The 12810-nt window shown below is 45.8% G+C and overlaps 1 protein-coding gene across 1 annotated transcript; it reads left to right on the forward strand.

The window, feature by feature from the left end:
- Positions 1-546: 546 nt before the first annotated feature.
- Positions 547-5704, forward strand: LOC140776981 (uncharacterized). Its single transcript, XM_073120878.1, has 2 exons — positions 547-3149; positions 5655-5704. The coding sequence occupies exons 1-2, from the start codon at positions 1109-1111 to the stop codon at positions 5702-5704; spliced, it is 2091 nt and encodes a 696-aa protein (XP_072976979.1). The 5' UTR covers positions 547-1108.
- The last annotated feature ends 7106 nt before the right edge of the window (positions 5705-12810 follow it).

Below are 12810 nucleotides of genomic sequence, written 5' to 3' on the forward strand. Positions count from 1 at the left end.
GTTACAGATCCAACCCAGTTTGTTTCGTAATTTTCTAACTATCAAAGAAAATCTGACAAATATTTTCCCACGCTTGCGCGGACTGCTTCTTGCAATAAATTCAGATCTTAAGGAATTATTTTGTAGCCAATCTTTTGGTTCCAAATCTTATCAAATTGGTATCAGAGCTTATCAAATTAGTATCAGAGCCTATCATTGGTATGAGAGCCTATCAACAACTTTCATATTTACTCCATTTGTTGATTCGTATTGTAGCAGGGACAAAAATACGGAATAATGTGGGTGATGGTGGCAGTGACGGGTGGAGTGGATGTTAAGGTTATGGATGGATATGGAGATGAGGGTGGATGATACGATTCGGACTTCACCGACGTCGTCTCGAGTTTGGATTGAGTTTTAGGATAAGATTGAGTTTTAGGATAAGATTGAGTTTTAGGATAAGATTGTGTTTTAGGATAAGATTGAGTTGTTGGTTAGCCTATAAAAGTATGTGTAGGGCAACCAAAATTATTATTGAATATTGAGAATTGAGTTTGCCTTGCCTCCTTCATCTTCTTCGCTCTCGTTCCCTCAATCTCCCCGGCGACGCCGCTTCTAATCTCCCTCGACAGGCCAATCACCCTAGTCCCTTAGGAGTGGCCCTCTTCTCCCCCTTCTTCCAATTTATCCATCGCTATCCCTAACCTTTCCATCATCCATAACCCTTCCACCATCACTTTTACACCGGTGCCACCCCATCAACACCGGCCCTCCACAATCCACCATTACCTAGGATTTCGTGCCTTCATCCACGGAATCCAAAACAGAGTATCCTGACGTTCATCCACTAAACGAACGATATTTCGAGATCCCCATCTCCGATTCGCCTGAAACTAGATCCGTTGGAAAGCTCTTTTCCGGGCCTACAACATATCAAAATTTCACAGCGATCCAACGGCGGGATATTTCGGGATCTGATCTCAAAGTTCCGTGTAAGATCGTATTAATCTTGAATCAGAGCCATAGCACCAAAAGAGGGTTCGTATCAATCTGGTATCAGAGCCTATAGCCGAGGAAGGATCGTAACAAGCTGGTATCAGAGCCACCGTTCCTCGGACAAGCGCTTCCAATGACGATCACTCGATCTAATAGGAATACGGAAGAACCTAGCGTTCTATCCATGTTGGGGTCTATTTCCAAACAGATTGCCATCAACAAGCAAATAATGATGGAGATGATGCAGGAAATACGGGCATGGACGAAACCTTTTTCAACAAGCAAGGCAATCACAAGACAGCATTGGGAACCCTCCACAACATACCCAACATCCTCCACGGCCTCCCCGTTCATCACAAAAATAGGGGAAAGTTCGGCTATCCAGCAAGAGCGAGATTCTACACCTCGACCTATGGTCAGCCGCAACGAACTGCCACCAACTACAATGAGATCTGCAACCATTGTAGCAGCCCTCGGAACCTCCACATCTTCCCATGCACCGGAGACCTTGTCGACAAATCGCGAAGTGCTGGCTACGCCACACCTGGTCACTGGATATCCCTCATCAGGAATCCTCATCGGTGGTGAAGGAGATGATCCGAAACCGCGAATTTCGACACTTGGGCGGCCTTTCACCAGCTCCCTTTGCAACCACCGTGAGTCGGCAACTAAGAAGAAATCGCATATGGCCTCCAGCGATCTTCTACCATTCTCCTCGGTCAATCGACAGTCGACCACGACAGCTTCGTCACCGGTGATGACGTTGCAGCTCCCTGCCAAGCTACAACTCAAAGGAAAAGGCCACGATCTTCCACCCATGGCAGCTGAAGGTGCAGATGTGGCTGGACATCGAGGAGAAGAAGTTGAGGAGCAACAACACGTGGAGGACACGAAGGCCGAAATCTCCCTCGACGCCTATTCGAGGACAGCCGCGCCAAAGACCTTGCGGGTGAACGGTGTAATCAAGAAAACCACAGTGAGAATCTTGATTGACACTAGGTCCACCCACAACTTCATTGACATGAGGCTCCTTAGGAAGATTGGGCTCGAGTCGGAACCCACGGAAGGGTTCGATGTGACGATTGGAGATGGCACCACCTTGCGAGCAGATTCTATTTGTGGAGGTGCAGAATTGAAGGTGCAAGGCCAAACTTTCACATTGGATCTTTATCCATTGGCCTTGCAAGGTGCCGATATTGTTTTAGGGACCCAATGGCTTCGGAGCTTGGGGCCCGTGACCTTTGATTTTATAAGCCTCACATTGACCTTTTGGAGAGATGATCAGAGAGTGTTGTTGGATGGAAGTAAACCGCTGCTTGAACTTTCAAAAGAAAGGGAGCTCGCTTCTTTCTCGGCATCCACTTTTCCTTTCTTTTCAGATCTACGGAGAGCCAGTGCAGAGGATAGTGATCTGGTCCGACTCATGGAGGAGTTGAGAGAGAACCCCTCAAGCAACCCCGAGCACGAGGAGCGCAATGGGTTAGTACTAGAGCACGGGCGAATCAAGGTACCCCGAAACGAAGAGCTATGGAGGCTATTGATGGCACACTTCCATGATACTCCTATAGCAGGTCATGAAGGGGTATTACGTACTTACAAGCGGCTGGCCCAAAACTGTACTTGGACTGGGATGAAGACGGACGTGAAGAAGTATGTGCGTGAATGTCAAATCTGCCAACGAACCAAATCAGAGGCACTCAAGCCTAGCGGGCTGCTGCAACCACTACCTATACCAGAGCGTATTTGGGAGGATATCTCCATGGACTTCATTGAGGGGCTACCGGAGGTTCGAGGACAATCGGTGGTGTTTGTTGTGGTGGATAGATTGAGCAAGTATGCACATTTCATAACATTGTCTCACCCGTTTTCAGCAAAAAGGGTTGCTGAAATTTTTGTTCGGGAAGTGGCACGCTTGCATGGGATGCCTAGGACGATCGTGTCAGACCGGGATCGCATCTTCATAAGTGAGTTTTGGTCCGAGTTCTTCAGATTGCAAGGGACTCAAATCAATCTTAGTTCAGCTTATCACCCCGAGACGGATGGCCAAACCGAGGTGGTGAATCGTGGACTAGAGCAATACTTGCGATGCTTTGTGGCGGATCGACCAAAGGATTGGGTCAAATTTCTTCCCTGGGCTGAGTGGTCATACAATACCGCTTATCACTCAAGCATTGGCATGACCCCATTTGAGGCGGTTTATGGGCGCACTCCCCCTGTCTTGCGTGCCTACGATAGACTCGCGGCGACGGATAGGACTGAGCTTGATTTGGAGCTTGCTGATCGAGATGAAACATTGAGACGGCTCAAGACTCACCTAGCCACAGCACAAAACCGCATGAAGCAAACGCATGACAAAGGCCGACGTGAGCGAGAATTTGAGGTGGATCAATTGGTGTTCGTTCGAGCTCAACCGTATCGACAATCCACATTGAGACCCATTTTGAACCAAAAGTTGGGATACAAGTACTATGGTCCGTACCGAGTGCTACAACGAATCGGTCCAGTAGCTTACCGATTGGACCTACCTGAAGGAACCAGGATACATCCCGTCTTCCATGTCTCGGCATTGAAGGCCCAGATCGGGCCTAACCATGTAGTGGGTTCGACCTTACCCGAACCAATGGAGGAAGATGGCTCCAATGAGCCGGTTCGAGTCCTAAGTCGTAGGAGAAGACGCCAAGGATCCAGATTAGAGACTGAAGTGCTGATTGAGTGGTTGGGCAAACCTACTAACGAGTCTACATGGGAGCTAGAGGCAGATATCATGGATCGCTTCCCAAATTTCAAACCTTGAGGACAAGGTTGCGGAAGCGTGGTGGATTGATACGATTCGGACTTCACCGACGTCGTCTCGAGTTTGGATTGAGTTTTAGGATAAGATTGAGTTTTAGGATAAGATTGAGTTTTAGGATAAGATTGTGTTTTAGGATAAGATTGAGTTGTTGGTTAGCCTATAAAAGTATGTGTAGGGCAACCAAAATTATTATTGAATATTGAGAATTGAGTTTGCCTTGCCTCCTTCATCTTCTTCGCTCTCGTTCCCTCAATCTCCCCGGCGACGCCGCTTCTAATCTCCCTCGACAGGCCAATCACCCTAGTCCCTTAGGAGTGGCCCTCTTCTCCCCCTTCTTCCAATTTATCCATCGCTATCCCTAACCTTTCCATCATCCATAACCCTTCCACCATCACTTTTACACCGGTGCCACCCCATCAACACCGGCCCTCCACAATCCACCATTACCTAGGATTTCGTGCCTTCATCCACGGAATCCAAAACAGAGTATCCTGACGTTCATCCACTAAACGAACGATATTTCGAGATCCCCATCTCCGATTCGCCTGAAACTAGATCCGTTGGAAAGCTCTTTTCCGGGCCTACAACATATCAAAATTTCACAGCGATCCAACGGCGGGATATTTCGGGATCTGATCTCAAAGTTCCGTGCAAGATCGTATTAATCTTGAATCAGAGCCATAGCACCAAAAGAGGGTTCGTATCAATCTGGTATCAGAGCCTATAGCCGAGGAAGGATCGTAACAGTGGATTGTGGAAGTGATTAAGAGAAGTAGACAAAGGGACCAAATGGTCAAAATCCCAAAGAAGAGGTGTGGCTCAACATTGGAGGGAGATTAGAAGTTAGAAGAAACCTTGCCAACTGTAGAGGTGAAAGGATAGTAAAGAAGGAGGAGGAAGAAGTCTAGAGAGAAGATAGGAGGCAAGAAAATCAATAATCCAATTGCATTATCATCATCATCCTACTCTAATTAGGGTTTCCTTTACATATATATAGAGGCTCACCCTAGGGACTCATCAACTAAATTAAACAACTCTCACAAATCCTGACAAATCAACAACTAAATTAAAACTCTAACAAACCAACTAAACTAGTATTCCTTATCTTCTTCGATTACCTCTCGGATTAAGCTTTCGTTTTGTCGCAGATAGATTCCGAATCTGGAGAAGTCATGAATATCAAAGTTGTAGATCTGGAGGCTTGCGACCTTATCCAACTAGTTTGATATTATTTAGATGTGTAGAATATTTTACGAATATTTTCTCAAAACTACATAGAGTTGGATTTAACTAATTAAATAAAATCCTAACTAAGTGTATCACCCTGCCCCCTTCTCCTTTACTTATTCTTCTTCTACTTCTTTTTTCTTCTTCTCCTCCTCGTCCCCTTCTTTTCTCCCCTTAGGCAGGTTGCACCCTGCAGGTGCTGGGCTAAAAAAAACATTATGGATTACTATTTAAATTATATTTGATTATGTAATTAGTTATTTAATTAGTGTAGTTAATCTAATATATTTAATTTATATTAATCAAATCTAATTATATCATGGTTAGTAAATAAATGTAATTATACCATGTTTAGAAAATACCTGCAATACAAATTACTATATTAATCCTAGCTAGGTATAGAAATTATTAGAGTAATGTACATACATTCATAGGTAATTATTTGCATTAATTTAATTCTTATTTTCTTAATTATCAAAGAGAATAATAGGCAAATAATTATGTTTTATATACATTATTAGATAATATAATTACGGTTAATAAATAACAAAACAAATATGGGAATTAAGACTATATGATAAAAACAGGAAATTTTCTACTAGTCAAGTTAATTCTAATTAGTGGAAAGACTGACATTATATGTTCTAAATGATTTTAGATTCCGACCCCCCTATTCAAGATCCTATGGACCTAGCTATCGAGGCCTGATCATTGATCACCTTCTTTAAATCCTCGAGCACATCTATCACCATCTCCATAGGGATCAACCTCATCCTCATAATGCCAATCCTCCTCATCGACGAAGCGCACTGGTGCCGCACGTCTCTCGAGTTCTACCATCGCCGGTCTTGGGTTTTGTAACAGAGGTGGGGGATGATGTGAAGACATAGGTATGAGGGGATCATTGACACTCATATGATGCACTTGGACCTATGGGGTATTGGTTCGATGAGGTCCCACTACTGATCCTTCTTGAAACTTCGTTCGTCATTAAGGAGATGACGAACCCAATCGATTCACGATATATTCCTTGAATTCATTGTGATCCTTTTACATGTTATCAACTCTATGCAGCAATGTTTGGAACATGCCTCTAAGTTCATTCATATTTGAATCCATAGACGTTGGTTGACTCGGTCCTGCCATGGTCGCTCCAAAGGAATCGGCCTCATGGTTAGGATCATCGTGCATTGAGTCCTCCCTTGTCGGTGTGCTCTCGATAGGTCTCCTTGTTGATATCATCTTTCTTGTTTTAACCATTAATAGAGGTTTGAAGTTCGCCTGCTCTGATACCAATTGATAGGCTCTGATATCAATTTGATGGGCTCTGATACCAAATTGATAAGATCTGGAACCAAATGATCGGCTACGGAATAATTCTAAGATCCGAATTTATTACAAAAATCAGTCTGCGCAACCATGGGAAAATATTTGCCAGATATTCTCCGTTAGTTAGAAAATTACGAAACTAATAGCATTGGATCCGGAACTTCCTGATCTATAATTTTTGTATTTATGCCCTTCACAGATTCGAACTATAGTAAGGACGAAAACACTGAATAACTTGGGTGATGGTGGTGGTGATGGGGGGAGTGGATGTTAGGATTATGGATGGGTATGGAGATGAGGTTGGATTGTGGAAGTGATTAAAGGAAGTAGACGAAGGGAACGAAGTGGTCGAGATCTCAAAGAAGAGGGGTGACTCGATAGACGAGGGAGATTAGAAGCGAGGAGAAACCTTGCCAATGGTAGATGTTAAAGGATGGTGAAGAGGGAGGAGAGAGGAGTCTGATACGATTTCCCCTTAGGCTAAGGTTCGATCTCTTTCAATTCTCTGATCTGGACTAGATCTGGCACGAAACTTTGAAATAAGATCTCGAAAGATGTCGTCGTCGGATCAATGTGAAATTGGGATATGTGGTAGCCCCAGAAAAGAGCTTTCTAATAAATCAAGTTTCAGGCGAATTGGATGTGGGAGCTCGAGATATCGTCCGATTAGTGGACGAACATCAGGGTGGTCTGTTTAGGATCCGTGAATGGAGGCACGAGATCTTACGTGACGGTGGTTGGTGGAGGATTGGCGTTTGTGGGGCGGCACCAGTGAAAAGTAGTGATGGAAAAGTTATGGTTGATGGAAGGGTTAGGGCAAGTGTCGGATAGATTGGAAGAAGGGAGAGGAGAGGCCCTAAGGGTCTAGGGTGATTGGCCAGTCGAGGGGGGCTAGAAGCAGCGTCGCCGGGGATTGAGGGAATGGGAGCGAAGAAGACGACGGAGGTAAGGCAAAACTCAATTCTTCAATAATCAATCATGACCTCTGGTTGCTATCCACATCCTTTTAGAGGCTAACCAACAACCCAAAATCAACCCTAAACAATACAATTTCGTTGACTGCGTTCAAACGCGCCCGATCGCGTTCGTACGCACCGAGTTCGCTCTTCTCTGGATTTGCAAACGCGATGTAGGCGTTCACAGTGCGTTCGAACGGGGCGTTCCAACGCACAATGCACACTCTTCACCCACGTTCACAACCGTGTTCGAACTCACTCCACCCGTATTCGAACGCGACTTATAGAAAACTTATTTTCATGGAAACTAAACACTAAAATAAGAAACAAAGATAGTCCTAAAGTGAATTCATACTCAAGACGACATTGGTGAAGTCTGAATCGTATCAATCCACCAAGCTTCCGTAACCTTGTCCTCAAAGTTTGAAATTTGGGAAGCGATCTTTGAACTCTGACTCAATCTCCTCCATGGTATGATCTTCTGCATTGGTTCCCCACATATCTGAAAATAGAGGAGATGTCGGTGCTGAAAAAGAGGCAAGCTCACTTGTCTCCGATTGGCGCAAAAGGGCATCCGCCGCTCGATTCTCGATCCCCTTTTTGTAGACCAATTCGTAGTCATACCCAAAGAGTTTTGTGACCCACTGTTGTTGGGCTGGGGTGTGCACACGTTGCTACGCTGGTCCGTGCGGATAGTAAACCGTTGGCCAATTAAGTAGGGTCGCCATTTCGTGACGGCGTGTAGAATCGCTAGCATTTCGCGCTCGTAGGTGGATAGCTATCGTGACTGATTTGACAATGCTTTGCTCATATATGCCACAGGTTTGCCCTCTTGCATCAAAACTGCTCTAATGTCCTCACCCAAAGCGTCGCATTCCACCACAAAGGGCTTGCTGAAATCCGGTAGTGCTAGAACCGGAGCGGTAGACATAACTATCTTCAAGGCTTCGAAGGCCTCTGTCGCCTTGCTCGTCCATTGAAACCCACCTTTTTTGAGTAAGGAGGTCAGCGGGGCAGCAATTTTGCCGTAGTTGGCAACGAATCGCTGGTAGTACCCCATCAACCCAAGGAATCCCCTCAATTCCCTTTGATTAGTAGGAATCGGCCAGTCCACCGTATTCTTGATCTTGCTTGGATCGGCTTCCACTCCTTTTGCTGAGATTATATGTCCCAAGTACTCCACTCATGGCTCTCCCCAAAAACACTTGCTCATCTTGACTTCTAATTGGTTTTGTCGCAAGATATTTAATACCTCCCGCACATACTGCAATTGCTCACTCCAATTCCTGCTATATACTAGAATATCATCAAAGAAGATGAGCACGTACCGACGTAAGAGTGGGCGAAAAAGGTCATTCATCAGCCCTTGGAAGGTGGTCGGTGCATTGGTGAGCCCAAATGACATGACTCGGAACTCATAGTGGCCATCATGAGTTCAGAACTCTGTTTTGTACACATCTTCGGGGTCGACTCGGATTTGATGGTACCCCGCTCTTAAGTCAAGTTTGCTGAAGTAGGTCGATCCTGTGAGCTCATCCAGCAACTCCTTGATCACCGGTATTGGATACCGGTCCTTGACGGTTATTACATTCAAGGCTCGGTAGTAGACGCAAAACCGCCAACTCCTGTCTTTCTTCCGAACCAGCAGCACCGGCGATGAGTAGGCACTTCTACTAGGTTGAATAATCCCTTGCTCGAGCATTTCCACCAACAATTTACTGATCTCTTCCTTCTAGACATGCGAGTACCGATAGGGCCGGACATTTGCTGGTTCAGCCCCTGGAATGATCTAGATGCGATGGTCATGCCGACGGGTCGGCGGCAGTCCTCGAAGAGATCCTGGAACTCCTATAGTAGCTCTTGCATGTCAACGGCTATTTGTCTTGGTGGTGGATGTTCTAGTTCAGCAACAACCATTTGCAATAGTAGAGCTGGGTCCCCTACACAAGGAAAGCCCACAAGGAGTTGCAATGTCGGTCATTACCGCGGTTGATTTCCGTCCAGTAGCACCCTTCTTCCATTCCTCCAAAATGTTAGTGTGAGGTTTGAAAAATCAAATGTTACAGGCCCCAAGCTTCGAAGCCATTAGGACCCCAAAACAATATCGTTACCTTGCAAGGCCAACGGATAAAGATCCAATATGATAATTTGGCCTTGCACCTTCAATTCCAACCTCCACAAATAGAATCCGCTCGCAATGTGATGCCATCTCTAATCATCACATCGAACCCTTCCGTGGGTTTTGACTCAAGCCCAATCTTCTTAAGGAGCCTCTTGTCAATGAAGTTGTGGGTGGACCCGGTGTCAATCAAGATTCTCACTATGGTTTTCTTGACTACACTGTTCACCCACAAGGTTTTTGGCGCAGCTGTCCCCGAATAGGCGTGGAGGGAGATTTCGGCTATCATGTCCTCCACGAGTTGCTCCTTAGCTACTCCACCTTGCTACCCAGCCACACCTGCATTTTCAACTACAAACTCATCCTTAGCCTCCTCCAATCCAACGATTAGCATCACCGATCCCATCGATTTAGCGCAGCGATGCCCGAGTACAAACTTCTCATCACAACGAAAGCATAGGCCCTTAGCCCTTCGTTCCTCCACTTGAGCAGGTGTGAGTGCTCGTCCCGGACCTCTAGGTGCGTACTTCACATCTTGGGATGGCTTCAAGGGTGCTCGAGGAGGCACCATCGCAGCAGCGGTTCTCGATACTCCCGTAATATTTCCCGCCACTATGTTGGTTGAGCTTGATTACGGCTCCCTTGGCTCGTCCAACTCTGTTTCAGGTGTATCTTCATGGCCCTATGTTTGTCTTCCATAAGCACCGCATCTTCGAAGGCCTCCTTTAAGGTTCTAGGCCTTGAAGCCCTCACATCGGTTTGTATGTCACCCCGCAGCTCGGAGATGAAAGTGCTGCGAAGTTACTGATCTGTCCATGGTGGATGACATTGGCTACTAATCCTCTCAAATTCTTTTTTGGTATGCCCCAACCGTGGTCTTTTGCACTGTGTTTGAGATGGGAGCATCAAAATCTTCATACCCCGATGCTCCAAATTGCCTCGTGATACCAGCACAAAAGTTAGCCCAAGTTTCGATCTCTTCCAATTCTCTGATCTGGACTAGATCTGACACGGAACTTTGAAATAAGATCCCAAACGATTCCGCCGTCGAATCGACGTGAAATTTGGATATGTTGTAGCCCCGGAAAAGAGATTTCCAAAATCAAGTTTTAGGCGAATCGGATGTGGGAATCACGCAATATCGTCTGATTAGTGGACGAACATCAGGGTGGTCTATTTAGGATCCGTGGATGGAGGCACGAGATCCTAGGTGATGGTGGTTGGTGGAGGACCAGCGTTTGTGGGGTGGCACTGGTGAAAAGTGGTGATGGAAAGGTTATGGTTGATGGAAGGGTTAGGGCAAGTGTCGGATAGATTGGAAGAAGGGGGAGGAGAGGACCGCCCCTAAGGGTCTAGGCTGATTGGCCGATTGAGGGGGGTTAGAAGAGGCGTCGCCGGGGATTGAGGGGAATGGGAGCAAAGAAGACGAAGGAGGCAAGGCAAAACTCAATTCTTCAATAATCAATAATGACCTCTGGTTGCCATCCACATCCTTTTAGAGGCTAACCAACAACTCAAAATTAACCCTAAACAATACAATTTCGCCGACTGGGTTCGAACGCGCCCGATTGCGTTCGAACGCACCAAGTTCGCTCTTCTCTGGATTTGCGAACATGATGCAGGTGTTCGAACGCGTGATCAAACGCGCCTGTTTCCCACTTCTCTGGAGTTCCAAATGTGATGCAAGTGTTCACAATGCGTTCGAACGGGGCGTTCGAAAGCACAATGCACACTCTTCACCCACGTTCACAACCCCGTTCACAACCGCGTTCGAACTCACTCCACCCGCGTTCTAATGCGACTTACAAAACACTTATTTTCAGGGAAATTAAACACTAAAACAAGAAAGAAAGACACTCCTGAAGTGAATCCATGCTCGAGATGACATCGATGAAGTCCGAATCATATCAGAGTCTAGAGAGAAGATAGGAGGCAAGAAATCAATAATCCAATAGCATAATGAAGTTGGCTGCTATCCACATATTTATAGAGGCTAGCTAACAAGTCCTAAAACAATATGAAACCCTAATTCTACAGGATTCTCGTCGATCGTGTTCAAACGAGCCCGATCGCGTTCGAATGCACTCAAAAAGCCCCTTCTCTGAATTTGCGAATGTGACACAGGCATTCGAACGCGGGTAGTTAAACTCGCCCGACCGCGTTCGAATGCACAATATGCGTTCTCTGTATTTGCGAACCTGATGCAAGCGTTCACAAAGGCGTTCGAACGCGATCCCACCTACGTTCGAACGCGACCTAGAGGAATTTTATTTTAATAAAATAAATACCTAATTCAATAAGAAAAGATCCTAACTAAGTATATCAGGCCACCACGCTTCCCTCAGCTTGCCCTCCAAGAGAAAATTTAGGAAAACGCTCCAAGATATCAGTCTTCAATTCTCATGTCGCCTCGATAGATGGCTTGCCAAGCCACTCAACTAGAATCTCCATCTCCAATCTGGTACCATTTCATCGTCAGCGTCTAGCAAATACTCGAACTGGCTCTATGATCTCTATGTCATCCAATGGCTCCGGTAGAACTAATCCAACAATCTCATGATCTCCAATGCGCTCTCTCAACAATGAAACAAGAAAGACAGGGTGCACTCTCGACCCCTTTGGCAGCTCCAAACGATATGCAACCGGACCAATACGCTCCAACACCCGAAACGGAACAAAGCAGCGATGTGGTAACTTTTGGTTTCATATCGGACGTAAGGTCACCTGTTGATACGGTGGTACCCTCACAAATACCCAACTGTTGATGTCGAACTCCTGCTCCCTATGGCTATGATTATAAACATGCTTCATAAGGTTTTGAGCAAGTTTAAGATGAGCACACAACCTCCTCAATGTGGCGTCTCTATCCATCAATGCTAAGTCCACCTCCGTCCTATCTGTCGATGCCACTGGATCATAAGCGCGTAACGTCGAAGCCGTGCGTCCATACACCACCTCAATGGAGTCATCCCAATGCTACTATGGTGGGCGGTGTTATATGACCACTCCGCCCACGGTAAGAACTCCAACCATCGTCTCAGCATCTCTCTAACAAAGCACCTCAAATATTACTGAATGCCTCGATTAACCACCTCGGGATGGTGCTCTAGATCATCCATCACCTCCTACAACAATCTCAAAATATCTGGGTTAGATGTACATGCATACCTCAGCTCGTCAAGGAAGGGAAAGATAGGAGATGAATAGGCTGCAAGCTCGGCGGTATCGAATTGGTGCGATAGTGCATCTACCGCTCTATTTTCCGTTCCCTTCTTGTATTGGATTTCATAAACATACCTCAGGAATTTTGTGACCCATCTCTGCTGTGCTAGAGTGTGTATACGCTGTCCCATAAAGTATGAAAGGCTCCTTGATCGGTTCAGATAATGAATCATCTTCCGATCAAATAA

The sequence above is a fragment of the Typha angustifolia genome, chromosome 15 (assembly GCF_048772165.1).
Source record: "Typha angustifolia cultivar Huaian chromosome 15, ASM4877216v1, whole genome shotgun sequence".
Classification (NCBI taxonomy): domain Eukaryota; kingdom Viridiplantae; phylum Streptophyta; class Magnoliopsida; order Poales; family Typhaceae; genus Typha; species Typha angustifolia.

Bases quoted from the DNA above. Each gene is read 5' to 3' on its own strand.
- LOC140776981 (XM_073120878.1), top strand. From the start codon at position 1,109: ATGACGATCACTCGATCTAATAGGAATACGGAAGAACCTAGCGTTCTA. The intron at 3,150-5,654 runs GCATGACCCCAT...AAATGATTTTAG, and splicing joins CGCTTATCACTCAAGCATTG to ATTCCGACCCCCCTATTCAA.